The following is a 27,304-nucleotide window of genomic DNA, read 5'->3' as shown; positions in this document are numbered from 1 at the left end:
CTTTCCCCCAACCAGCCCTGTGCCTGTGGCCCTCACCTCTCTGTGTTGTGAGGGTCTGTGTACCTCAGGTAGTACCAAGCCGAATCCACAAATGTATCCATGGTGTCGACTTCTCGCCGTGCCACTGCCTTACACCTGAGCAAGAGAGAAGGAGAAAAGCTATATTTAGATAAGTGAAAAGCTTGGGGAAAGAACCCAAACAACTGTGTACAGAGTGGTCATGAAGACATCTAGTTTGAAGTGGTCTGATCAGTCTGAAAAGTCACAAGCTCAGAAAAAGTCCAACACTAGCAACAGGGCCATCTCTCCTTCCCTCTCCCTCCCAAATCAAACAAAATGCAACCAAAAAGAAGCCTGAACAACTATCATAGAATGGGCTCTGGTTGGAAGGGACCTTAAAGATCATCCAGTTCCAACCCCCTGCCATGGTCAGGGACACCTTCTGCTAGAGCATGTTGCTCCAAGCCCCTGTGTCCAACCTGCCCTTGAACACTGCCAGGGATGGGGCAGCCACAGCTTCTCTGGGCACTCTGTGCCAGCGCCTCAGCACTCTCACAGGGAAGAACTTCTGCCTGTGATCTCATCTCAATCACCTCTCTGTCAGTTTAAAGCCATTCCCTCTTGTCTTGTCACTACATGTCCTTGTCAAAAGTCTTTGTGAGAAGGTACAACAAAAACTTGTCTACAACAGTTGCCTGCACATCACTCTCCTATTCCAGAACACTTAGCAAAAGTAAGTAGAGCACAGTCACCTGCATACTATCCAAAAAGATACTCCTTAGACATTCATCCATCTGGAAGGCAGGCTTTAATATTAAAAAGCAGCAGCATTACATTGCACTGCTGATGAAAAACTTCTCTGGGACAAAAACTTCTACCAGTTCTTTCTGCAGAACCTGTACGCAAACTCCAGTGCACACAGTATCTAAGGAGCTTTCAAGATTAGGCAACTGATCTCTCTCCTACTTTAGGCTGTTTTATTTCTTAAACAGCTGGACTACAAACAATAAAGATTACAGCACTGACGAAATGCTATCTCCTCCAATCTGAATTACATGTTGTCATTTATACAGTGAATGTGATACTTCATGATAAAGAAACATAGCATAGGAAACGCTTTATTGCTCGACTGTTGCTAAGAAAATGAACATGATGCTAGTTTCTTTAATAAAAGGAAGGTTTATATGAACTCTGCTGGTGAAAGATAATGAGAATTATTGTAGTAAATGAAATGAGAAATACTGTTGAGAAATAGGAGGCACAGGAGAAAATCTGTTTTCACTGTTTTCTTAAGAACAGGGAACTTTGCTTCAGCTTGCTTATGAAGAAATAGCAGTGGGTGTCTGTTATAAAAAGGACCCTATGGTGGGTCAGACTAAAGATCACTCTGGAGTGGTATCCTCTCTCAGAGTGGTGAGCACAAGAAACAGGCAAGTACGAAGCGATCTCTCCCAGTTTGCATTCCATGCAGCACTGGCTTACCTCGGGCAGGAACAGTTCACCCATTCTGGAGCTGTTTCTAAAGGTGAGGCTCCCTTTCCTGTGAAGGTGGTGACATTGGGCAACACCACAGGTAAGTCTTCATAAGGTACAGGGACAGTACCACATGTCTGGCAGTGAATGATAGGAATAGGTGTTCCCCAGTACCGCTGTCGAGATATTAACCAGTCTCTTAATTTGTCACTTGTTAGGTCTCCACCTATTCCTTTCTTTCTGGCCTGCTGGGTAATAGCTTTTAGAGCCTCCTGCCGAGTCATGCCTGTGATCTGATGAAAACCACAGAGAAGCAGTGTCAGTGAACATGCAAGAACAAGGTCACAAATGCAATTTCTGCGAGTCAAACTTTATGAGCCTCATATAATTTCCCCCTTCCAACTACAGTCTCTCTCCAAGAGACTATTCACATACCAGCTATTCATTTAAACCCCTTTGCTAGTAGATAATGCTCTTGATGGTCTGAACAGAACAAGGCTGGGAGTCCCGCAGACCCCTTCAGCCCTTATTGGCAGATATTTGCATTTACTGCTGATACTTGTAATCAACTGCTCTGTGTTGAAACTTCCAGAGTATCACCAGCACAGGGTGGAAACTGAGGAAATGCAAATGGTAAAACAGCTTCCTTTCTCCTGTGTTTGTTTCAGGTTTTTCTATTCTTGCTTTCGCATACATCTTAACTCCTTAGGCCCTACCTGTCATGTAAGAGAACATGAGCTTTGTGTGTGCTATCAAATGCATTCTTCCAAGAGCAATAACACATCTTGTTTAAAAGTAAGATTTATGTCACTTCAGGCAGATATGTTAACATAAAGGCTTATACCACATTTCAGTGAATGCATGGAAACAGGGCTAATATGTTAACTTAAAAATCTATTGAGACAATGAAATAAGAATCAACTTTTAATGTGGGTTTAATCATTCAGTTTCCATTTTGAAACTCAGTCCAATAACATACATTCCCCTCTTGTACAAAAGGAAAACTCATTTTATTGCTACAAAAGAGCCAACATATTTCATCACTAAATTATTCCTAGAAATTTGGTAGCATAACCCTGGCTCGATTCTCAAACAAAAAAATAAATCCCTTTAATCACACAAAGTATTTGGCACTCTTGAGAAAACATTCAGTTTGCGTCAAGTTGGAAAGAACTCCATACTTGTATACCCACCTCTGCAGAATTAATGACTTTCTCCAAACTACCTGGCAATGTCTCAATGACTTCAGTAAAAGAAATGCCCAGATTCTTAGCAACTGCAGCATCTTCTGCACTAGTACTAGGAATTCCTAGGAGGGGAGGAAAAATGAATCACTTCTGGGATTGACTAACATGGATATCAATCATCAGTTTGATGACAGAACATTTGATTTCAGTGACACTCTATAATGACTTACGTTTGCCCAAGGGATTTCGAAAGTCTAAGAACAATAAAAATGTTTTCATGTTCTTTAAGCAATGAAATTAAAGCAATAATTAGAAACACATTTTCTCAGTTTCTCTGTAATCCAAATGCTCATTAATGTCCTACCTCAGAAACGGCTGAAAATTTGATGGTTCCAAAAAAGCCTAAAAATAAAGCTACAAAATCTGGAGAAATAATAAAATATTCAATAATTATATTACATAAACATTATGTATTTAAATAATACAAATTTGAATCCTATTTGCTACTACAAGAAACATACCAGCTGAAACAGTCCTCTTGTTTCAACAGGAAATTTCACTTCTACTTTCTTAGTTTATGAAGATGTATCGCAACACAGTCTCTACATTGCTATCCCTTTAACTCATTATAAAAGACAGGATTTGTTTATAAACTCAGGAAAATAACTCAAATATGGTTAATTTTCTGTTCAGAAACTAACAATTGAGAGCACTTCTTACTGCTGTCCAAGTTAGTTATATAAAGACAGTCCTTAAGGGCCCTGATGCTATCTTTCCCTTTGCATCTTATTATTTGGGACTGTCATACATAGTTCTACTTTAGAGGACACTCTTTCAGGGTGAGTTAAGAAATTTCTTACCTTTATTATCATGTGTAATCTAAAACAACATTGAGATACTAACAGTTGGTTATTTTTCCACAGAGATAAATCCTTCTGCATATTTTTTCCTTTTAGGGAAACACTTGGAACAATCCTCCACAATTCTGCCATCTTTAAAAGGCAAAGATACTTATTCCAACAAGCTAATGCCAACATTAAGCCAGTGAAAACTACAGAGAAAACCTCTTAAAATATTGCTGAGCCCCTTAGAATTATTAACACACAACAACTTCATTCAAAACCAGTTTAACAATCATCTTTGTTCAGGCAATTAAATGCCTGCTATATATTAACTCTGTCAATATATGGAAGTTTGGAAGCAGAGAACTAAGGAAAACTCCCCTGTGAAACTCCTTAACTATAATGGAAATGGCTCTCACCATTTCAAGGCCCTATTACAGAATAATGTAGGTATCTGTCTTCATTTGTCAGAGAGCCCTGCAGCCTGCAATAGGTGGCTTCACAATCTGCTCTACAAATGGGAAAAAGCAGGTCCCACTTTTGGTCTTTCTTCATTTGAAAAGATGATGCTATTTATGTACATTTGCAAAGCTCAACAGCTGGCAGCCAGAACTTCCTGGGAAGAGCTGGGCTGTTACCAACAGACATAAGGCCAAGGTATGTGCCAGTGAGCAAGCTGGAAGCTTTTAATGAAAAAAAAGGTTAGGTATCTCAATTACTTGGTTTCTCTTACATGAGGAAACATTCTGGTTCTAAAACCAGATTCATTTCTGAAGTGTAAGATGCAAGCGTGTTATAAGTAAGGTCCACAGCCCAAGTGGAGAATTTCCGTCAGTGTTGTGAGGGTCATCCAAGACATTTTTGAACAGTCAGCTGGTTTTATTCATAGAATCATAGAATAGTTAGGGTTGGAAAGGACCCCAAGACCATCCAGTTCCACCCCCCCTGCCATGGGCAGGGACACCTCCCACTAAACCATGCTACCCAAGGCTCTGTCCAACCTGGCCTTGAACGCCGCCAGGGATGGAGCATTCACAACTTCCCTTCAGTCCAGTTGTTGTGCAGGGGCAACCAATATTGGCACTGGTGTACAAAAGCAAGTAGCAGTTCCAGAGCAGGAAAGAAGTTATCAACAGGGACACAACATAATGGGGTTAAGGGATAAGGAAGGTAGTGGAAAAGGGGAAAATAGAGAACTGTTTCTGATTAGGACTGCTACAGAACATTGCCTGTAAGACCATAGCAAAACGCAAGAGTAATCAAAAAGCTCAGCGGGTGTAGATTAAAATAGACACCATTTTTAGAAGTTAGTACAATTTTAGTTAGAAAGAGATACATGGATACAGAGTTTGTGTAGAGCATAAGACACAAACTGAGCTAGAAGTCTGGGTTGTTCGCAAAATACTTACATGAAACAACGATGCTGCTCTCTTTTGATTAAGGACAGCGAGAGACAGCCAAATGCATGCACACTGTGGGTAATCAACCTTCTTAAGATATGCAGATCCTCAAATTCAGCTCATTAAATGTCCTAATTTTATAATATTTCCATTAAAATTTATCATCCTGTAAATCTCTTCTCCCCCTGCATAGATTCCACATAACTACTTTTCCCTTCCTTCTTCATTAACGAAGAATAGGAATGAAGAACAGAGTTCCAAAGTCCAGAAGAGAGCTGCCGTGTCCAAAGATTTACAGTATCCTGTGCTCCAACACAGCAACTGAAAACTATACTACTCCACTTACAGATTAATTGTCACATACCTATTTTAGTATCAAGATAATTCTCAAAATTGGGTTTTGCTGAGATGACTACAGGAATCTCTTGATGGGTGAGCAAATTCACAGCTGTCACTGAAGTGAGCGAGTCTGAAAACAAATGGAATGATTGCGGTAAGCAAGATACGATAGATGACAGGCTAAGAACATGACTTACTGTTAGAGCTCAGTTCATCTTAAACATGCATGAAATTCAAATTACTTTTTTGTTTCAAAAAGAAAGAAAATGAAAAGCCTAATCACATTTCTAAAAAAACTCATGCTTATAACAAATACCTGAAAAAAACAGAGGAAGATCTGGATTAAAATGAAAAAATTGAGTCCTTGACCCGAATGCAGGCCTGCTGCAAGGTTGTATGAATTTGCTCTAGTAAGCCCTGAGTTATTTATTAAAATGCATTACCACAAAATTATGCAAAAAATAAATCCAGTCATTCAGATGAAACTGAAGGGGAGCACCTATCTTCTTACAAAAGAACTACAAAGCATGAGAACTATTGACCAGGGTGATAAAACCCAACCAACTAATCTACTGATTTCCAAACAGAATATTCATATTAGAGATGAGAATATGTCCACAAGGAAGGGGAGAGACAGGAGAAGAGAATCAAGGATGAGAACTGTGGTAAACCGGAATTGATTTACCATGCATAGCTAGGGTGGCTCAGCAAGAAGAAAATCAAATCTGAATGCTCCAAGTTTTGAGGATTCAACCTCCAGATTTTGATTTGTTTCTGAGTTTTTTGGTGCCTTTAAGTTGATTATAATTAAAATAATCGCCATACAGACTGCTAAGAGCTTCTTTTCACCTATCTTCATAGCTGAGCTAAGGAACGCCTTAGGCTTGTACTGCAACGCATAAAAGCTGCTTGAAGCATAGTAACAGCTTTGTAGAGAACAGGGCTACTGTATCCCATCACTCTTAACATAAATGATGTATTTATTTGTGATTACTACTTTTTCAAATTTCAGGTGTCTGAGATATCCATATTCTAGAGAAAATCTCTCACGTTCAAATCAGTGCACAGAGCTCCTTTCCTTTGCTTAAAAAAGTACAAAAGGAATCATTTCACTCTTTCAAAAGCCTCCTGAACAGGAAGCTGAGCAGGCAGGACAGTCTGCTCTTAAACATAACTTCTCTCTTCCACCTAGAAATAATTTTGATGTTATGCTGGAACCCAAAATAACTCCAGTTTATGAAGGCACTCTTCCTTCTGCTCATTTCCTCACATCTTTATTATAATAGCTGCAAAGAGATGATACTACAGTTATAAATGTAAAAGCATGTATGCGTAGTATTTAACTAGATAAACATTCGGCCCTTAGGTTGTTCATTATTGCAGACACCTCATGCTTTCAAAGCTAGACTTACCAGACTCTAAATTTACATACATTTTTCTAGGCTGAAAACCTGAATGTTTGAAAACTGGTTGCTCATCTCTATATAAGTGATTATAGAGTGCAGCTCTCTCTTTTAGCCTAAGAGTAAGGTATTAGAACTTCAAGTTACTTTGCCATACAACAGCTTTTCTTTTCCTCTCCTAGAAAATATGAAAACATACCTTCCTAATTATTTAAATGAGAACACAGTGAAGAAGAGGAGTTGCAAGACTATCCTGTTGAAAAGAAAATAATTATAATCAATTACATTAAAATGTTAATGTTACTGGCGAATTTTTGTCCAGAATCTTGATTAATGTGAAAATAAGGCCTATTCAAAGCCATCCAAAAATCTCTTTTTTACTTAATTGCCATTGTTATGCCTTCATATGTCCCATGGCTGAAATGCAAATCTGAAAGTCCATGCAGAAATTCTTCTCCTTGTGTTCTCTTCTTTGGAAAATACCACTCTGTGCCTCTGAAATGCTCAAGAAATAGTAAGAAAAGTCCTCCAATTTCAACTGAAGAAGTCATAAGTGTATTTACAAGTAGAAGGAGCCCACAGCAATAGCAGAGTTACTAGAATTGTGCCTCTTTTTCAAGGGCTTGCAACTGTCACTATTCTGAATGAGAATTTCTTAATTTAGCTCAACCAAAAGGTGAACTTTATTGTTAATAGACACAAAAAAGCTTTTCCAAGTGTTTCCATGAAAAAACAATATATAAAAAATACACTACTGTCCTTACTAAAACCAAGTTTTGCACTTGCGCGGTTTGGCTAAAGCACAAGACCCAACAATGATGCAGGCACATGTATAGATACGTGTTTCTCTGGTTAGTGCTTTGATTTGGCTGAACTCTAAGAACTGCAAATTTGTCCCTTTATTTCTTAACAAGAATTCTTCAACCTCTGCTCAGCTCTGAGACAAAGGCTCTTTGTACTCAACACATTCAGCCTCCATTTCTTTCTGCTAGCAAGCAAACTTTAAGGATACAGAAATGAATAAAGCAGGTTCTGTGCAACCACCACAATTTCCCACAAGATTCCTGCTCCATTGTTGCTGACATGCAGAATTGGTGGTAGGAGGTTTCAGGAAACCAGTTAAAGAATTACCACTTACTTGTATCCTCTGCACAAGCCATGACCTGCCATACAGATACTCTGAATTTACTCCATTAGTCTTGTATTAACCAAGGATTTGCACAGCAGAGTATTATTTTGCTATCTATCAACGATCCACTTCACTATGCTTTAGTGATCTACTGCCCTCTTATATTCCCTACGACACGATGAGATCATGATTGGTGCAAGAGTTGGTTCTGCTGTTTTTGTGCAAGTGAATAGTTACCATATGGCTGTGAGATTTTCCAGCATGCTGACACAGAGCTTGACTACTCACTTCTGGTACATGAGGAAACAAGAATCTGTTCCATTGCTTTTATATACTACGAAGCGTTAGAGCTATTATAAAAGGATGACTTCTAACATAGCTGCTCTTAACACACCTGTAGCCAGGACAGGCGGATGTGATCCAGTTTGACATATACAAAGAATCAAAAGACCTGTTCTTCTCAACAAGAACAACTCCTGCTCAGACTGACACACACTGTCTGAAGATCATCCTTTAAAATTAGAATCATAAAATCATAGAATCATAGAATAATGCTGTATGAGAAAAATATCACCTTTCCCTGGGATGAACTCCCTCTGGAAGACTTCCTTGAGACTGCTATTCCCATGCAATAGTCTGTGAGTTGGTAAGATATATAAATGAGAAGCTCCATAAATAGCTTCAGGTGTATAGGTGTAAGCTGCTAGCTTCTCTCCTGTTACTTTGCCATCAACCTGAAAAAGAGCAGAAAATTTCCCATTGGAAGTGCAGTGGTTTTAGATTCCCCTTCCTTTTTATACATTTAACAAATCTACATCACTCTACAGAAAGAGACAGTTCTCAGTATCGGAGCCAGATGCATTCCCACTACAGGGAGTTTCCAGAATCAAACCTTGAGAAAGTTCCTTTGCAGCCTTGCCTCAATTTATCCAAAAACATCTACATTTTTTCTTTCTAAAATCATATGTAATATTACGTTGTGCTACTGAGCTAGATTCAATCCTTAGTTAAGTAACCTGAAATCCTATTCACTTTTAATATGCATGCCTTGTTTCCAAGAAACAGAAATTATGTTACCTCTGAAATCTAAAGAGGATTTCAGATGTTGCCAGTTACCAGGCTTCCCACTACACTTCTCTGGTGAAGTCAATGCTGCAACTTACATACAAGAATAATAAAAGGTGGCAGAACATTAAAACAACTGGACAAAAATTATAGGCAATAAACTTACAAGACTGCTTAAGAATTACCTCCTGGCAAATTACTATCAACAGGCTTTATATTTTAGGTCAACTAACTGTGGAGCTTATCGTGGTCTTAGAGATTTTTCTACAAAACATTTATACACCTTTTTTAGAAACAACTGTTAAACCAACTTAAATACAAAAATGCACCTAGCAGTGTACAATTCAGAGGTATTAAGAACATTTAAGCTGTCTCTATTTGAAGTTCCCCAAAATTCAGTATTTTAAAATAAGGAGTTAACTCTAAAACATTTGAGCAGAGTAAAATAAGCACAATAAAGCTTTGAAGCACAAGGGCTGAAATTCCATCAGGGTCTCTGAAAATCTCTTTTGTCATGATCATATTCAAGAAGCCTTTTGCATCCCTTAAGAAAAATGGGAAAATCTGAAGTCCTTCTGTAGATAACTATAAGCTTTTTAAGGTTTCTTTTTCCTTCCTCTCCTTTCTTTCTACCTAGACTTCTCTGTAGGTCCATCACTACCTAACTGACTGGTTTTCATCATTTTAATTATGTAGTAATTGAAATAATTATGTAGTAAATGAAATAATGGACAAATGTAAGTAAAGTGACTTACCTGAGGTCAGCCCGGATCTGACACAGAAGGTGCTGTGCAGAGGAGAGAAAGCCCAACTAGGATCCAGCTGATTTGTGCAATGCCATTTGATACCGCTCTTGGCACTACTCCCCTAAATGTCCTGGCTTTTAGTATTAGTTGGCATAAATACACACAGCCAATTTGCATCTGATGTTGCACCTGAACACAAACCCTTCCTAAAAGAGGGTAGCAGGGAGTATCTCTTAAACCCACAACTGGTGTTCTTCAGGAATCTGTGCTGGTGTGGGCATGAACGTAAATTAATCTCTTTTAGTACGTTTCAAGCTATCTAGATCTGAAAATCCATTTCCATCATACATTTTAGGGGCTGTGATTAGCCCAACCAAGACAGCTTCATTGAAATTTGACTCACCTTTAGCAAGAAGTCAAGAAAGCATCCAACACAATCACCTATCCAATTTGCTTGCATTTCTTTTATACCGTACCACTCAGGGAGGTCGGACAAAGCATCAAACATAGCCTGACGCAAAAAAAGAAAGAATGAGGACGTTCAGCTTTTGTAAGCATACAAATTAAGACTGTGGTTTTAACTGTAACTAACAGTAAAATGATAAGGTCCTGGAAAAAACATAGGATGAGGTATTCTTATACTGCTGCTGATGCAAATTCAGAGGTATTCAGAAGGGTTTAGAGAACAAGTCCTGTGAGGAGAGGCTGAGGGACCTGGGGGGTTCAGTCTGGAGAAGGCTCAGAGAGGACCTGATCCCTCCCTACAACTGCCTGACAGGAGGTTGTAGTGAGGTGGGGTCGGTCTCTGCTCCCAAGGAACAAGGGACAGGACAAGAGGAAACGGCCTCAAGCTGCACCAGGGCAGGTTTAGATGGAGCTGAGGAACAATTCCTTCCCCAGAGGGTGCTCAGGCATTGGAACAGGCTGCCCAGGGCAGGGCTGCAGTCACCGTCCCTACAAGTGTTCACACAGCGTGGAGACGAGGCCTCAGTCATGAGGTGATGTAAGCCATGGGTTAGTGGTGGCCTTGGCAGTTCTGGGGAACGGTTGGACTGGGTGAGCTTGAAGGGCTTTTCCAGCCTGGTTATTCCATGATTCACAAAGTCAGCAACGCGAAACCTCCAAGTTCCTCATATTCCACAGAGTAGGAGAAGGATTTGTGTTCTAAATGTCTGGACAAAAAAACCCAACCAGAAAACAAAAAAACAATGAAGAAACCTATCTGCATGGCAACGGTCAATTAGAGTGGCAGAATTCTGTAGGCTCTGCCACTTCCTCCAGTATTTATATTAAACACACATATACTAACTTGTCGCTGTGAAAAAAATTGAGATGATTTAAGGCAAAAACTTGAGGTTTCAAAGTTGTTTCTACTTTATTTTGTTAAAAAAAAAGATAATTTTTCAGTTATTTGGATGATTTTTGAAAAGTAAAATATGAAAAAATATTGTATAAAATCAATTTAGCAAGAACAGGGACTCTGCAAAGACTAGCCTTACAGATTCCGATTTGAGGACTCAGCTGACTGCATAAAATACCCATAACACCCATTTACAGGTATGCACAGAAAATACTAACATTTCCAGATAGATTTTTCCAATGAATCTGCCTACAGATTCACTTGGGTAACCATAGCAACTAAGTATTTTGGCTTAAACATCTTAAATGCACACACAACAATTTGTATAACAACGCCATCAGTTAAGGCACTGCACTTGAATCTAAATAGCTGCTAGAGCATTTCAGATGTACTTCACAGTTTAAAAAGGGGGTCATGGCAACTTTCTTACTTCACACAACCAAAATGCTTTCTGCTAGGTGTTTAAATCACAGCCAATATTTTGCCCTTTGAAATGAACCCATTGCCAATGGTAAAGTGCAATGTGAGCCAACACTGCTTGCTTTGTTTGCATTTTGTATTTCAAGAGCTGGCGCAGTAACAATAAAGAAATCAAAGCAAATTCACAGAAGATTTGGACACAACAGATATCTAAAAATAGTGTGTGTAGGAATGAAACACTGACTCCTTTAACACAGGAGATGACTTCACAGCCCATTACTGATCACAAAAGTCCTTGTTATTATTTGACTAGTAGTTAAGCATTGCAAATGAAGATTTACCCTTACTTTTTATTCAGGTTGTGAGATATAGGAAAAACCATGAAATGATAAATGGGTGAAGGAGAGGAACACAGATGACTAACAATGTCATCAATATGCAGTATAAATAGGTTAAATAGTTACAACAATAATTTGTGGATGCTCCAAGCAGAAAGTGAAGTGTATGCCTACACATTCAGCCATTATTGCCAGCTGGTGACCTGCATGAAGAATGAAGGGTTAGCAAATTCACTAAGTGTACTTTAAGTACCTTCAACATCTGAGCCCAGCTTGGATAAAAATGCTTTCTACTACTGCAGCATCCTGAGCCTTCAGGTGCCTGAAAATAACTGTAGAAAAGGTACTACACACACATTCATGGTAAGCCCAACCAACCGAGGAAAAAGAGAAGCAAGGCCCATAAAGAACCTAACTGTTGTACTCATTTATCATTAGAAGCACAAATATGTGAAGTCTCTGAACAGCAAAGGCATTCAAGAAAAGTTGTACTGGTGAACAGAACAGGCAGCACAGTCAGAAAACATGCATCTGAAGTACCTTGGCTGGCTGTGTATGAAGAATCAAAGCATCGGGAAGGATTTAGAAAGTTTTTATCTTTATTATGAATGGACCTAGTGTGAGACCTGGATTTCTTCTCCCTAGATGGTGGTGGAAATTTGTTCACTTGAATCTGAGGCTCAGGAAAAGGGTCACAGAATCATAGAACAGTTAGGGTTGGAAAGGACCTTAAGATCATCCAGTTCCAATCCCCTGGCCTTGGATAGGGACACCACTAGACCATGTCGCCCAAGGCTCTGTCCAGCCACACCTTAAACACTGCCAGGAATGGAGCATTCACAACTTTCCTGGGCAACCCATTCCAGTGCCTCACCACCCACACAGTAAAGAAGTATTTTGTTATATCTAAGCTAATCTTCCTCTGTTTAAGTTTGAACCCATCACCCCTTGTCCTATCACTACAGATCAAAGATTAGGGTCAAAGATGAACTTTTGTATTTCCTTGGGAATAGCTTTCTCAATCTGTACTTGAAGTCTCAACACAAAGAAAGCTCACATGGAATAAAAACTCCACCCAGATAAAACAGGAAGTTGATACTTCCACTTCAGAGAGCATAAAGCCCTAAATTTTGTTGAAGAACCAATGGTGTGGAAGCTACACTGTTCCATCACAATCAAAAGTTGAGCTCATAACAAAATCCAGTGTTTAAATAACATGGAAAATTTTTTAAGTTACAGAAAATCAAAGAGGGTATGAAATAAAGTAAACCAGAAGGTCCAATGAATCTTCACTGCTTATGCCATGCCCATAAGTCCAACAGGTTGACTAAGTGAACAAGTTTCTAGTTCAGTGATTGCACAGCTAGACACCTAAAATATGCAGAAGAGCACTTGATGGTACATATGGGATGACAACGTGTGAATGCAGAATTAGTTCACCCACCTTTAATTTATGCTTTTTGATTTCTTCGAAACTTAATCCCATACCAATTACTTAGATTTCAGGAATTATAATTTTTATATACATGCATACCCAGGGATAGTCCACGCATATTTATGGTAGTGATAGGACAAGGGGTAACGGGTTAAAACTTAAACAGGGGAAGTTTAGACGGGATATAAGGAAGAAATTCTTTACTATGAGGGTGGTGAGGCACTGGAATGGGCTGCCCAGGAAAGATGTGAATGCTCCATCCCTGGCGGTGTTCAAGGCCAGGCTGGACATTGCCTTGGGTGATACGGTTTAGTGTGAGGTGTCCCTGCCCATGGCAGGGGTGCTGGAACTGGATGATCTTAAGGTCCTTTCCAACCCTAACTATTCTATGATTCTATATTATTATTTAACTACATATTACACAAACATGTAAGTATATTGAAGACCACATTCAGCTTGATAAATACTTCTGGATGAAAAGTCACCTCTTTTAAGTTACAGCATAAGGTCCCCAAACTGTATTCTCATACCTTTGCATAAGCTGTAGTCTTGATAAACCACTGTTTGAGGTATTTCTGTTCCACTTTTGCTCCTGAACGCCATGAGCAACCGTTGTCATCCACCTGCTCATTAGCTAGAACAGTCTGATCCACTGGATCCCAATTCACCAAGGCCTAAAAAATGTTGCAGGAAGAATTAATATTTTCAGCAGCTATTTCAAACTTCAGATACCAAAAGAATGATCCAGAAACAGCCCTTGGGCCTCTGAATTTTCTGCATTTTTCATAACATCCATTTAAACTTTTTACACTTGCCTCTCTTTTATCTGTGACCTACCAGTAATATCACACCATACCTTTTATAAAAGGCTTCTGAAAATTCACTGGGAAATTACAAACAATCAATATATTCTACTATTACTATTTTCTCGACCTATTTTTTAGAATTTCAGAAAACACAGCTTCTTCAGTAATGCTACAACACATTATGAAATTGGTGCTCCAGCATGTTATGCCATTAACTATTGAATCTTTCTGCAGGCTGCCATTTAAGATCTCTGAAGACACCCTGCCTACAAAAACAGGAGAAGTACCTCAGTAACACCCTTCTATTCCAAATGCCATCTTTCACCATCAGTTTCTTTTGCTGGGTTCAGAGAATAATTACAGTACATCCCTGATTACATCCTATCAGGTTTCCTGGTTTCTACAGAATACAAATGAAATGTCAAGGCATATTTAAGAAATTTTAGTTTCTATTTTAAGTTAGAAACATTCATTAAATTTCAGCTTCATTTAGGCACAGCTGTTAAGGTATTTTGGAACTGCATTGCCTTGGCTATGCAGAGAGCTCATTGGAACGCTCATTTAACGTCTTTGTTTCACCTCCTCCCTAAGAAGTTAGCTGAACCCTTCCCTTTTCAGATAGCCTGATATATGTAATTTAGAAAATATTACAAGGTAAATAATTTCTTAATGTACTGCTAACAGATAAACAGCTGTGATGGCCTGTAACTTCTAATATTTCCATAATATTTTAGAGATCACAAATAGGTTCCAGGAATTGGATAGTTAGGCACAAAATCTCCAGTTATCCTATCAATTTTGAGACTATATCACACTAATGTTACACAGTTAAATAATCTCACTGCTGAAGAGACCCCTAATGATCCCATTATCCTATATGCTTTCACGGGAGGGAAGTCGTGATCTAGTATAATCCGTGTTAAAGCCATGAAATAAACTAACAGAGCGATATTTGGATCCCACACTTCAATATAAATCACCAACAATAAATCTTTCTGATTTGACTTGCTACAACACCCATTCATGTTAGTTACATGTAAAATTTAGTTACATATATAATTCAGTTACATATAAAATTAATCCCATTTTGCAGAGATTTAAAACCAGTAGAGGAAAATCCACTTAATGAATGTGAATGGATGATCCAGAAGTGAGCCACTGACATGAGTGATTTGCATTAGTGTACCTGTAAAGTACGGTCAAAGTTTGTACCTACCTCTTTTTGATACACTATCCCAGCTTCAAAAAGCTTGAGAAAGAGATACTGTGTCCATTTGTAGTACTCTGGTGAGCAAGTGGTCAGCTCCTGTAGAAATAAAGTACAATAAAAATCCCTGGAACTATTCTTAACTATTTTCTTACAGCATTTTAACTTAATTAACATTATGTTAACACTCCTGAGAACACATAAATGTTTGTTTGGGTATGTATTTATGTACAGCCACCATTTGTCTAATGTCTATAATGAGTGATATTCACCTGCATACAAAATCAGAGAACATGGGCTTTGTGTGGGTGTCCTGGGTTCAGCAGTAGCAGTCATGTTTCTCCTCCTTGGTAGCTGCTGCAGTGCTGTGTTTTGACTTTCGGCTCGGGAACAGAGCTGATAGAGATGTTTTGGTTTGGCCAAGGACTTTGTGAGCCTCATGCTCTGCCAGGGAGGAGGGGAAGCCAGGAGGAAGCAGAGACAGGACACCTGACCCAAACTGACCAAAGAGGTATTCCATACCACAGCACGTCATGCCCAGGATGTAACTGGGAGTTAGCCGGAAGGGCTGGGAGACTGCAGGGTTGGAGGAGGTATCGGTCGGAGCTTGGTCGGGCTTGGGGGCGAGTTATCGGTCAGCGGGTGGTGAGGTGTTGTATTCTGTTCCCTTGTTATTTCCTTTATCATTATTATCATTGGTGGTAGCAGTAGTGATTTGTGTTATACCTTAGTTACTAAACTGTTCTTATCTCAACCCGTGGGAGTTGCATTCTTTTGATTCTCCTCTCCGTCCCTCCGAGAGCAGGGGGAGGGCGAGAAAGGGGGGGAAGTGAGCAAACGAATTACCTGACTGGGTTTAAACCACGACAGTTCTTTTTGGCGCCCAACGTGGGGCACGAAGGGTTGAGATAACGACAGATCTGACAGGATTATTAGTCACTCTTCACAATGACGATTTATTGGCTCTCAGAGTTGTTTCTCTTGATCTCACAGCTTCAGAATGTTGTAACTTACGTAGAGCCGGTATTTGCTGTGTTAGTGTTTATCAAGTATGGGGCCTGGGCTAAGGTTCTCGTCTCACTGTGCTTTATGGCAATGGCTTGTAATACGGGTGGGCTCCAGCAGCAGGGCGGGACGGACGTGGCCGTGGACTTGTACCTGGCCGTCCGGCTGCTCTTCACCGTCCTGGCCCTCGCCCTACTCTCCATCTTCGTGAGGCTGCAGGGAGCTGAGGGGGAGCGGCCCCGGGAGCCGGCGGCAGCCGAACCGGCCCGGGAGAGCGGCCCCGGGGACCAAGCGGCGGCGGGAGCGGGGCCGGAGGCCGCGAGGGGACGGCTGCCGGTGGAGGAGGTCGGGGAGGTCGAGGAGCAGAAGGAAGCGGCTGCCGAGCAGCGGGAGAAGGCGGCGGAGGAGCCGAGCCCCGCGGAGGAGCCGAGCCCCGCGGAGGAGCCGAGCCCCGCGGAGGAGCCGAGCCCCGCGGAGGAGCCCAGCCCCGCGGCCGAGCCCAGCCCCGCGACGGCCGAGAGCATGCCCCGGCAGCCACCCGCCGAGCCCCAGGAGGATGCAGGAGACCACGCAGCATTTCCCATCAAGGCAGAGGAGGAAGAGCTGGACTCAGGAAAAGAGAAGCCGGTGGTGGGAGAGCCGGCAAGCACAGCAGCTACACCAGCCCCAGTGACAAGCACAGCAGCATCAACTGAGAGTTCTGAAGGTTTCGAATGGCCTTTGGGTATCCTTGGGACCTGCCTGCTGATTGTGATGGGGATCAGCATGTTGGCACACACACAGGCTGTGTTCTACCCACAACCATTTTGTCTGATCTCAAAAGTTAAGCAGAGTCAGGTTTGGGTCTTGTCTGGGGTTAGACGACAATATAGGGGGACCAAGAGGTTTTCCCCAAGGCTGGACAGTCATGAGTGGCAGGGTGTGTGGGACAGTATGGGCAAGTATCTAGTCCACTGGGCCCCTCCAGTGCTTTGGAAGCGTCGGAGATGGAAGGCAGCTGTATGGAGTCCCCAGCAACAAGCTGCAGAAACTGCTTAAGGGGACAGTGAATTATTTTAAGCCTGGTGGGCCCATGGCACTTCAGGCCATCAGAGCAGAGATGCAACACAGAGATGGACTCATGATCGAGGGGTGGACTTAACAATGGACACTATTGCCCAGGTTATGCACGAGTGTGAACACTGCACACAGTCTCTCCTGCTCTGGAAGACTGTTACAAGAGATGGAGCCTGACATGGACCAGATGGACGCAGCAGCTTTATAGGGACTGGTCCATGCACTAAGATAAGAGTGCACCGAGATAAGAGTGATGGTATATTGAAAATGTGGGATCTGAGCATGACGTGAATGGTATGGAATAAGGGGTGGATAATGTCCTGGGTTCAGCAGTAGCAGTCATGTTTCTCCTCCTTGGTAGCTGGTGCAGTGCTGTGTTTTGACTTTCGGCTCGGGAACAGAGCTGATAGAGATGTTTTGGTTTGGCCAAGGACTTTGTGAGCCTCATGCTCTGCCAGGGAGGAGGGGAAGCTGGGAGGAAGCAGAGACAGGACACCTGACCCAAACTGACCAAAGAGGTATTCCATACCACAGCACGTCATGCCCAGGATGTAACTGGGAGTTAGCCGGAAGGGCTGGGAGACTGCAGGGTTGGAGGAGGTATCGGTCGGAGCTTGGTCGGGCTTGGGGGGCGAGTTATCAGTCAGCGGGTGGTGAGGTGTTGTATTCTGTTCCCTTGTTATTTCCTTTATCATTATTATCATTGGTGGTAGCAGTAGTGATTTGTGTTATACCTTAGTTACTAAACTGTTCTTATCTCAACCCGTGGGAGTTGCATTCTTTTGATTCTCCTCTCCGTCCCTCCGAGAGCAGGGGGAGGGCGAGAAAGGGGGGGAAGTGAGCAAACGAATTACCTGACTGGGTTTAAACCACGACAGTGGGTTTGATGTGCAAAGAGAAGTTTACCTGTTAACATGGAATCTAAAACTTCTACAAAATCAATGTGGATAAAGATATAAGAACAGAAGATGAATGGAAATAATCACAGCTGCCTCACCTAGGAAATAGCAAATCTGTTTGGGGGGGTGGACTAGATGACCTTTGAAGGTCCTTTCCAACCCAAACTATTCTATGATTCTAAAACTAGAAAGAAGTTGCCTTAGCCAGGTTGCCTCTGTTGCTCAGCAGTGAAAAGCAGATGGCAGCTTGGAGCAGGCTGCAGAGAGCAAGCAGACCTACAGCTAAGGCAATACATACAGGAGGATAGCAGAACAGCTCTGAGGAGCCCCGGCTCCTGATGGAGACAGTGTGTGTAGCAGAAAGGGTGGAGTACGGGGTAAGACTCTAAACTTCTAGGGTGAAAGACTTGCGAAGGATATAGAATCACAGAATCAACTGGGTTGGGAAAGACCTTTAAGATCATCCTTTAAGTCCAACCATTCCCCAGCACTGCCAAGGCCACCACTAACCCATGGCACTGAGGGCCTCATCTACACAGTGTGTGAACACTTGCAGGGATGGTGACTCCACAACTGCCCTGGGCAGTCTGTTCCGATGCCTGAACACCTTTTCTGTGAAGAAATCTAATAGAGATCTACCATAGAGGAATGGGCTCCTTCCAGCATATATTTCCTAAGTACTAACATAATGAAGGAGTGCATTAAGCAACACCAATGAAATGAAATTAAAAACAAGCTCCCATTTTGTATAACAGGTTAATTAGACTAACCCATATAAAAAGTGTTTTTCTTTCATTTTTCAACCAGCATTAGTGGATTTGTTTGCATGGCCACAGTATCTTGCAAGCCACTGCTTTAGCGCCACGCAAGTATAGAATAATCATAAAAACATGCCTTACCTCAAAGAGTTCACTTTTAAGATAAATATCTACAAAGATGCTTGAGCTAGCCCAGATGCACTACAACTGAGGCAGTAAGATGTTCTGCCCAGCCTAATTAGCCTTGCAAAGAAAAGGCTTTACCAGCCTGGAAAATTCACTTCGCTACAGCTTAGCCATTCTGCTTCCAAAGGTAGGTCTTTCATGGCTAGCTCAAGCATCTGTGCATTTAGAGACCACATAATACAGATATATTTCAGACATCATACAGTTTTTGCAATGAAAAAACGCATCTATTTCTAATGGTTACCATTCAGGTCACACTTACTTAATAAGGCACGCTTTCTAGGTAGCATAACTCACAGCTAATTTTCCAAACTTCTTTGTGTTTTGGGGAACACTTTTTAGCCGTTTCAAAATTTTACTTTTCCAAAACATTAACTACCTACCCCTATTTCAATTTCACTACCGTTTAAATGGGGTTGTTGTAAAGCATCAAGGCACTTCTCACAAGTATTCAGAAATCAAAGTTAATTAACCAAAATATGGTTCACTAGAAAAGTGAAGGAAGCCTCAAAGAAAAGGCATAGACTTGACAAGGGGCTTTTCTTTATGTACTTATTCAGTACTGCCAGCTCTAAACCTCTTCTGAGTGGAAGGGTTAAATAAAAGTTACTTTTCTTGAAAGGCAATCTATAACATTCAACTCTGGTGTGTTCCATAATACAGCCCACAAGTATGATTTCAGTAGTGAAGTATTGCTGTTTTACACATACAGAAAATCTGAGATACCAACAGTTTTAAATATAAGAAAATAATTGTCAAGAATGTGTGCAGTGACCCTTCCTCAACAAATCTTTTCAGAGCAGCTTTTTGGCTACCAAGAAAATTAAAATCTTACTAAAAAATCTTGACATATATATGATACGTTAAAATATAGTTTTTTAGATGTAAGATTCACCCTCAAGATTAAAGAAAACAGCTGGCAGGTCTCAGAGTGCCAGAAAACTAATCCTTTTCCTTTTCAGATCTACAATACTGCTATAAAATTCCAAGATTAGCATCCCTAACACTCTATTCAGAAGCATATTAAGGTGATAAGCAGCAGTTATTGCTGAGAATGTAAAGGTAGTTTGATTCACTTTGATACTGTAAATGAGGTAACCCAACAATTGCTTAAAAATTGATATCTTTTTATCTTGAAAATTATATTAGCTTATGTCTAATGACATTAGCTTGTATTTGGTAAGGTTTTAAGATGAACACCTGATTCTCAGGCACTAATGTATTTAGATAAAATTTGTATTTTCCAGAATGGTCATGATAGGAACACCTACAAAAATGCAGGCTTATGATCCAAATTCAGAATAACAGAACCAAACCACCACTTCAAGTTACTAGCTTTCAACTCTTGAGTATATTCTAAATACAGGCACATAGAAAAAAGCACTCCTCAAAACACATACCCCTTAAACATATGCCGTTTCATACATTATCTATTCAGACTACTGCTTACCTTCTAAGACAGAACACTGCTACTTTGAAAGAGCTGAAAACGCAACACAAATGAAAAACTGAAATTAAAGATTCTCCTAACCCTTGACCTTCTCAGGTGATACCAGTGTGTCCAAAGCTGTAAAAAGCTTGAGATAAGACCTATTTTACAGTTTGACAACTTAAACTGGTCACTTTCAAAGGCTTCTATATTGCCATATGTAAAATAGTGAAACTGAATGCTTTTCAATGTTCCATCACACAATAAAATAAAGCAGAATCCCTTAGAAAAGAAAATCTTACCCTTTCCCATGTAAAAGACAGACCTAGCGCATCAAACTGTTCTCTCATGTGTTGGATATTGCTGCAAAATAATAATACAAAATTAACTTAAAACACTTCTGCTGTGATTATAATCAGATGCTTATAAAGTTCTGAGAAATCAAAAGCACTAATTAACCTCTAAACAACACTATTATCTTACTAGAAGTCACACTCAAGGAACTGCCAGAATACTCAAAACTTTTCAAAGTCCCTAGTGTATTCTAGTTCAATTTCAATGCTGTGTATTATACAAGACAACCATTTCTCTTCTCTTGATCTGAGCGTAACTGGAAAGCAAATATAGTATCACAGTTTGAGGGAAACATTCCTGAAGCAGCACTTCTCATTATTTTTAATTACCTGTACTGCAGTTGAGTCCTATGAAATCTTCACAATGCAATAGGCTGCACTTTCACCATCACCTTAATCCTGCTCTATTCTGACAGTGCTAGCCTGGCTATATTTTACTTTGGCTCTGGTGTTTGTGTGCCTATGAGACGAGTGGAATCAGCTTCTTCGTCAACTGAAAACATGCCCTACATAAGGTGCTCCATAAAATCCTCCCCAGTTTTCCTGCTTCCTTCTGATTAACAGGCTGATCAAGCCAATACAGTGGCTACAAAAACAGCAAAGCCAACGCAAAGGAGGTGGTGGGAACATGTGTGCTGGGAGGTGACAAGGAAGCCATAAACTCCTGGTGGCAGCACAGCCATGAACTTAAGTCAACTACAAAACCGTAGGGATAGAGCTTACCCCATATGGGTTACATTAAAATGCAAAACAAGATACATCAGAACATACAGTGAAGCTTTAGCTTGAAAGTGTACTAAAGGCGGTTTACCAGTTTGCAGTTTTTGGGGTATTAACCAGCGAGCTGCTGTGAATTGCTTAACATTTTTTATAGACTTTTAACTTTCTACTAAAATGCATTATGTCAGGTAAAGCATCACCTAGCCTCACAGTGGCTAATTTGACAGTCATGAAGCCCAGCATTTAATTCTCATCCACCACAAACTTGCACTGCTGAGTAACTGTAACTGAGTAATGCAAGCATCCAGCACTAACAGCCACAGAGCCCCATTTACACAAGACCTGCTGTACACCTCTCCTGGTATGCATACCAGGAAATCCTCTTAATGGACTCACAGCTTCCACTGGGAGAAGCCATCCTTTCAGTAGTACTGCTTATATTAAAGTCCCATTCAAAATGAACTGTACCAATAATAAAAATAATTCAAATTTCAATGTACTTTCAAACTTCTGCCACTATATTAACTCTTAATAACAGAAGTTTCTGTATTTTCTATAAATAACTCAGTCTTCAACGTAGTTTATGGGCTGGGGTTTTTTTCTTAACTTTGAGAATATAAGAAGTAATAGTCAATTTGAGCATTTTAAATCTCCTCTTGAGAAAATTAGGATGCTCTGAAATTTGGTTGCTCACTCCTGGAATAACTAAGCTCAAAGGCTTACAGTGTGCCTCCTTTTACAGGGGTGGCTGGCTCTGCACCAGGGGTAACCAGAGCATATCAGACTGCTATCACACCATCACAGTTCCACGTTCAGTTCAGTCCTCCCTGCTGCAGGCATGAGAAACATTCAGGACAGGGGCAGTGGAGAAGACAGGAGACAGCAGTTACTACAGAGGTCAGAATTTAAACTGCCTGCGTGGTGAACCAACTCCCTTAGCACAATCAAAATGCAAATAGGTATGTAAATAATTTTCTATTTGGATGTTATTATAATCGGTCCCAACAATGATATGCTAACTTTTCTCAGTCTGTTGCTATAATATATTGTTATCTAGCTTAAAACTAGACTATCACTCTCTTCAGGACTAAGGAAATTTTCAATGCAAGATTTTCTTCCAGTATAGAAGACCTTGTACTTTTAACTACTACCTGAACTACTTTAAGTGCATGGAACAATGCACACTCATTTACAAGAAAAGAGCAAAACACGACAGCACAGAGAACAGCAGAAGAGAATCAGCTCAGGCTGTGCCCTGCCACATGCTTTTTTGATATGACCTAGACAAACTGGTAAGATGAAACAGGCTGAGCTGATATGGTTTTCTGCTATTGCAGTCTCTGCCCCACATGCTCACTGCTTTTCTTTTGAGCCAATTCAACTCAGTCAGCTGTGCGTGGTGACTCTGCAGACTCTCTCAAAAGAAAGAAAAACAGGGTTTTGTGTCTTGATAGTAACTGGTTCTCACACACGCTCTTATCTAAACCATAAAGGAAATATTTAAATCAGCATAACTAACTCAGAATTTGTGTGTGATGCACATATGCGTTCTCCCTAAATTAAGTCAATTGCCATCCTATTTTTGTTGGAAAAGTATCAAGTATCTTGATGTGGGACCAGAAGCACTATCGAAGAAGGAAATGGATAAAGATCCAGAATGTTACCACAGCCACGTTACTGCATCCAGAGCACGACAAAGGGCTTCCCTTAAGATCGGTTTCCGAGCCATTTATAAAAACTATTAATTTAAATCAATATTGGGGGAACATAACACTGAATTCTGCTTATCATTTTCCAAAACCCAGTTTCAAATGCAAACTATCCTTTTTCTCTTTTGCATGGTACTGAAACTGCTAATAAACCTAACCACATGGCTCAATTTTCAACTGTGTATTCCACACTAAGATTTACCTCATCATAATGAAATTCTGATTTATTTCTTACTTGCTGATTTGGGTGTTTGGGAAATGTCACTCTTTCAATATTCTACGTTCTTACGATTTAAAATCCACTGAGATTAAAACCTTAAAAATCATCCTGATACATTTATTTTTCAAAACGGATTCCTCTGCAAAGTCCCATAAAACACTGGTAAACAATCCTGCTTCTTTCTGTACTGGATTTCTTCTACTCCTACACTGGTTTTGCTCTGTTTTGTTGGTTTATGAGGGCCACAGTACAGGTATTCAGTGGAAACGTCGTATTACTTAAATTCATTATAAACTACCTTTGTGTCCAGCTTGCAGGGTGAAGCCCATGTTCAACCGCAGCATTTTCTGCTGGTAAACCGAATGCATCCCACCCCATTGGATTTATCACCTGTCAGCAAAAAGGAAATACACAATCACACAGGCCTCCAAATAATGTACAGTGGCTTGCAGCCAAATAAATGGTATTGAAAGAGATATACCTCTTTCCTATGTAAGTGCATATTATATAGGAAAATAATGTAGCAATTCAGTAAGTATTCAAAAAACCTGTTTAATAGGCAAGGAAAGAAAGGCCAGTACTTAAGATGCTGTCTTTAGACGCATATATATTCGATACACGATAAAAACGATCCCATTTCTTACACCTACAAATGTGCTATAAACTTAGTACTTATGATTAAAGTTAGCCAAGTTTAACAATAGCAAAAGGTGACCGAGTAACATTTTACCCCTTAAAAATGTATTTACATAAACCACTTGTTCTTTGGTTGCATGTAAGCAAGCAAGCACTAACCAAGCAAGGCTGGGCAATACTAATCTCATAAGCTATCTCCATGTGAAAATCCTGTCCATTTCAGAAGCACAAGAGCTCCTTTTGTCACTGGTTTGAATTATTTTTATTCTTCTTTGCCACAACCTTCTAATCTTCTGTCTTCCAACAGATTATTTCATTCAGAATATTTTACAGACATCTTTACAAAGGTGCTCTAGGCACCAACTCTGTGTAAATGCAACAGGATTTAACAGATGCGACTCTGCAGCATTCTCATTTTCAATACTGAGTTAAAACGAAACTCTGCTGGTGCAGCAACAAAACCAAAGGTATTAACCTGTGATCAACTGTGATTCAAGCCAGGGTCCATGCACAGCACATACATGATGTATACATCTAATTGAAATCGGAATGCTATTCTCTCTCACGAGTTTTCCCTATTATCAGACAGATTATTGTTCCTCTTATCAGTGTCAGGAAATATGACTCCCTAACTCCCTGCTTTCCAACGTTATAAGTGCTACATGGAAAATCTCATTTGGAGCCTAAACCACTTGTGAACACCCCATTGAAGCACACACACCTCTCCCTCCTCCCACCAGTAATCAAAACTATTGGCATAAAAGAGAAAAAAAAGACAGGTCAACTTCATGTGAACTAAAAATCTCAACAGCATTTTTTTAAGGGCACACTGAAATACCAGTTTCTGCAGTTCAGCTCTTCTTCACCATTACTGCTGCTGGTGACCTGTTTCTGGACAGAAACAATGACACAAAGCAGATTTTCTTTTCCATGTATAATATGTATTTTCTCTTATTTGAACTCCCTTTGTTTAGACAAATGCCCTACACTCGCACCCCTACAAATGCTTTCTTTTACTGCAAACTGATGCACATTGAGATTAATTTTTCTAAAATTTGGCTTCTGAAGATCCCCTGGATACAGATAAGCAGCCAAAAGCAAGACACAGTCTCATTTCTCATGCTCGTGAGCAAAAGGATGTGGGAAGAACAGCTTCATTAGCAGCTCCAGACTCCACAAAAGGGCTGACTGATGCTCCAGACAGCTCATATGCAGACATTTTTCACATCAATGCCTGCACAAGTTATCTGCTCACACAGATCTTCCCAATTCTAGCATGTATGTTAAAAATATCACGCAGTGTATTCACTTATCACATTCAAAAGGCAGGTCAATTGAACAACCAACAGCATTCTTCAAGTTAAAGAACTGAAGAAGTATACTAATGCAGGTTTCAATCAGACACCCGAATGCGAAGAGACATTAAAAATACCCTCAAATTAATCTCCGAGACAGATCTATTTATGTAGTTGCTATAGAGATGGAAGAACAGGCACAGTGGTTTAGAAAATGATTTCAAATTTATTGTCTCTTTTACTACACCTACATGATGTGTGACATGATCCTGGTCATCTCTTCCAATACCTAAAGGGGTCTGCAAGAAAGCTGGAAAGGGACATTTTACAAGGGCATGTAGGGACAGGACAAGGGGGAATCATTTTAAATTGAAACAGGAGATTTAGATTAGACATTAAGAAGAAAATCTTTACTATGAGGATGTTGAGACACTGGCACAGGTTGCCTGGAGAACCTGCGGCTGCCCCATCCTGGCAGTGCTCAAGGTCAGGTTGGATGGGCTTGGAGCAACCTGGGCTAGTGGAAAGTGTCCCTGCCCTTGGCAGGGGTTTGGAACTGGATGAGCTTTAAGGTCCCTTCCACCACAAACCATTCTGTGATTCTATAATTCTGTGATTTGACTTGTAGCAATCATGACAAAAGGTTTCCCTCCCAGTTGGCACAGAGGTGCAGGACATCCCTCTGAGTCTGGCAAAGGACATCAAGCAGTTCTCAAGAGCAGAAGAGGTGAAAGAAGTTGACTTCTGTGGTGCCTCGGTTTTCTCTTGTCAGCTACACATTTCCCCCACCACGGTCCCACCCAGATGGCAGCGGGATCTTCAGTCTCAACACTATGCTGAACATCAACAGACTCAGGTAGGTAATACAGCATCAGTTCTATCATTGGAGACAGCTTCTAACAAAGCATTATCAACAGCGAGTTCTGAACACCACTTGCTCTTAAAAAGTCTGAAATGTCAATATTCAAAGCTCCACAGGTCATTATCGATGCATCTGTAGCACAAATTCCAACTAAACCTTCACATTCATGGATTTTGAAAACACTAATTTCCTGACCAATTATGCTATTAAAACATCAAAAACCCACCCAGTCCTACAAATGATCTTTTCTTACCTGCATCCCTCTCATTTTCTGGAATCGAGCTATTGCATCACTGATAGTGTAGACACGAACATGGCCCATGTGAAGCTTTCCAGAAGGATATGGGAACATAGAGAGCACATAAAATTTTGGTCTTGATTTCTAGAAAGAAATTTTAGAAAGTTGTAAGTACATGAACTTGCATTTCACTTGACTAAATACAACTGCACATTATAAACCACAAGGTACTCTGAAGAAAAACAAGGTTCTGCTACACCCTTCATCAGATCAAGTTCTTTAGGGATGGAGATGGAGATGTTTTACCAGACTTTGCCGTCATCTCATATATTCATATGGCACTTGAAAATTATGTTTTTAATCAATCTTTACTCAACAAAAGATTAACAGAACTGCAGCTTAAAAAAAATCACCATTCCCTACCATAGCATCTGCAACTGATTTTCTATGTGCTCTTAGTCTGTCCCACCAAAACAGGAAAACATGACAGATTATATTCTTTAAGTATAGTTTAAATAAGTGGTTTACTTTGTATTTACAACAAATATGGGAGCTTGCTCCTGGCCAATTGCTTTTCGTCAGCTGAACCACAGTAATCCACTGACTAAATCATGAACATCCATTGAAGTGAAATCCTTCAGAGCCACTACACATGCTCAGCTCCAGAGAAGTATTACAAGCACTACCTTGCATAGTGTAAAGAAAGTAAAAATTTCATTTAGATAGGTTTAAGTTATACAGAAATCAAATGTAATGTCTCTCACATAAGTTATTCCTAATGCATCTTG

At 40.3% G+C, this 27,304-nt stretch overlaps 1 protein-coding gene across 2 annotated transcripts in view; it reads right to left on the bottom strand.

Moving 5' to 3' along the window:
* Positions 1 to 27,304, bottom strand: part of LARS2 (leucyl-tRNA synthetase 2, mitochondrial) — a 60,715-nt gene that overhangs the window by 29,246 nt on the left and 4,165 nt on the right. For both annotated transcript variants that reach the window (XM_057431617.1, XM_057431618.1), the window contains exons 3-13: positions 26,532 to 26,660; positions 23,784 to 23,875; positions 20,786 to 20,846; positions 15,160 to 15,249; positions 13,668 to 13,811; positions 9,988 to 10,095; positions 8,348 to 8,507; positions 5,267 to 5,371; positions 2,667 to 2,782; positions 1,483 to 1,766; positions 37 to 135 (exon numbers count right to left, since the gene is read on the bottom strand). In XM_057431617.1, the coding sequence (XP_057287600.1) occupies positions 37 to 135; positions 1,483 to 1,766; positions 2,667 to 2,782; positions 5,267 to 5,371; positions 8,348 to 8,507; positions 9,988 to 10,095; positions 13,668 to 13,811; positions 15,160 to 15,249; positions 20,786 to 20,846; positions 23,784 to 23,875; positions 26,532 to 26,660 (1,388 nt within the window). The remainder of the gene's footprint in view (positions 1 to 36; positions 136 to 1,482; positions 1,767 to 2,666; positions 2,783 to 5,266; positions 5,372 to 8,347; positions 8,508 to 9,987; positions 10,096 to 13,667; positions 13,812 to 15,159; positions 15,250 to 20,785; positions 20,847 to 23,783; positions 23,876 to 26,531; positions 26,661 to 27,304) is intronic.

The sequence above is a fragment of the Pezoporus wallicus genome, unplaced genomic scaffold (genome assembly GCF_028554395.1).
Source record: "Pezoporus wallicus isolate ANWC-B61680 ecotype Strahan unplaced genomic scaffold, APGP_CSIRO_Pwel_v1 scaffold_11491, whole genome shotgun sequence".
NCBI lineage: Eukaryota > Metazoa > Chordata > Aves > Psittaciformes > Psittacidae > Pezoporus > Pezoporus wallicus.
Note: the sequence above shows the minus strand (reverse complement) of the source record. Positions and strands in the feature narration are given on the sequence as shown.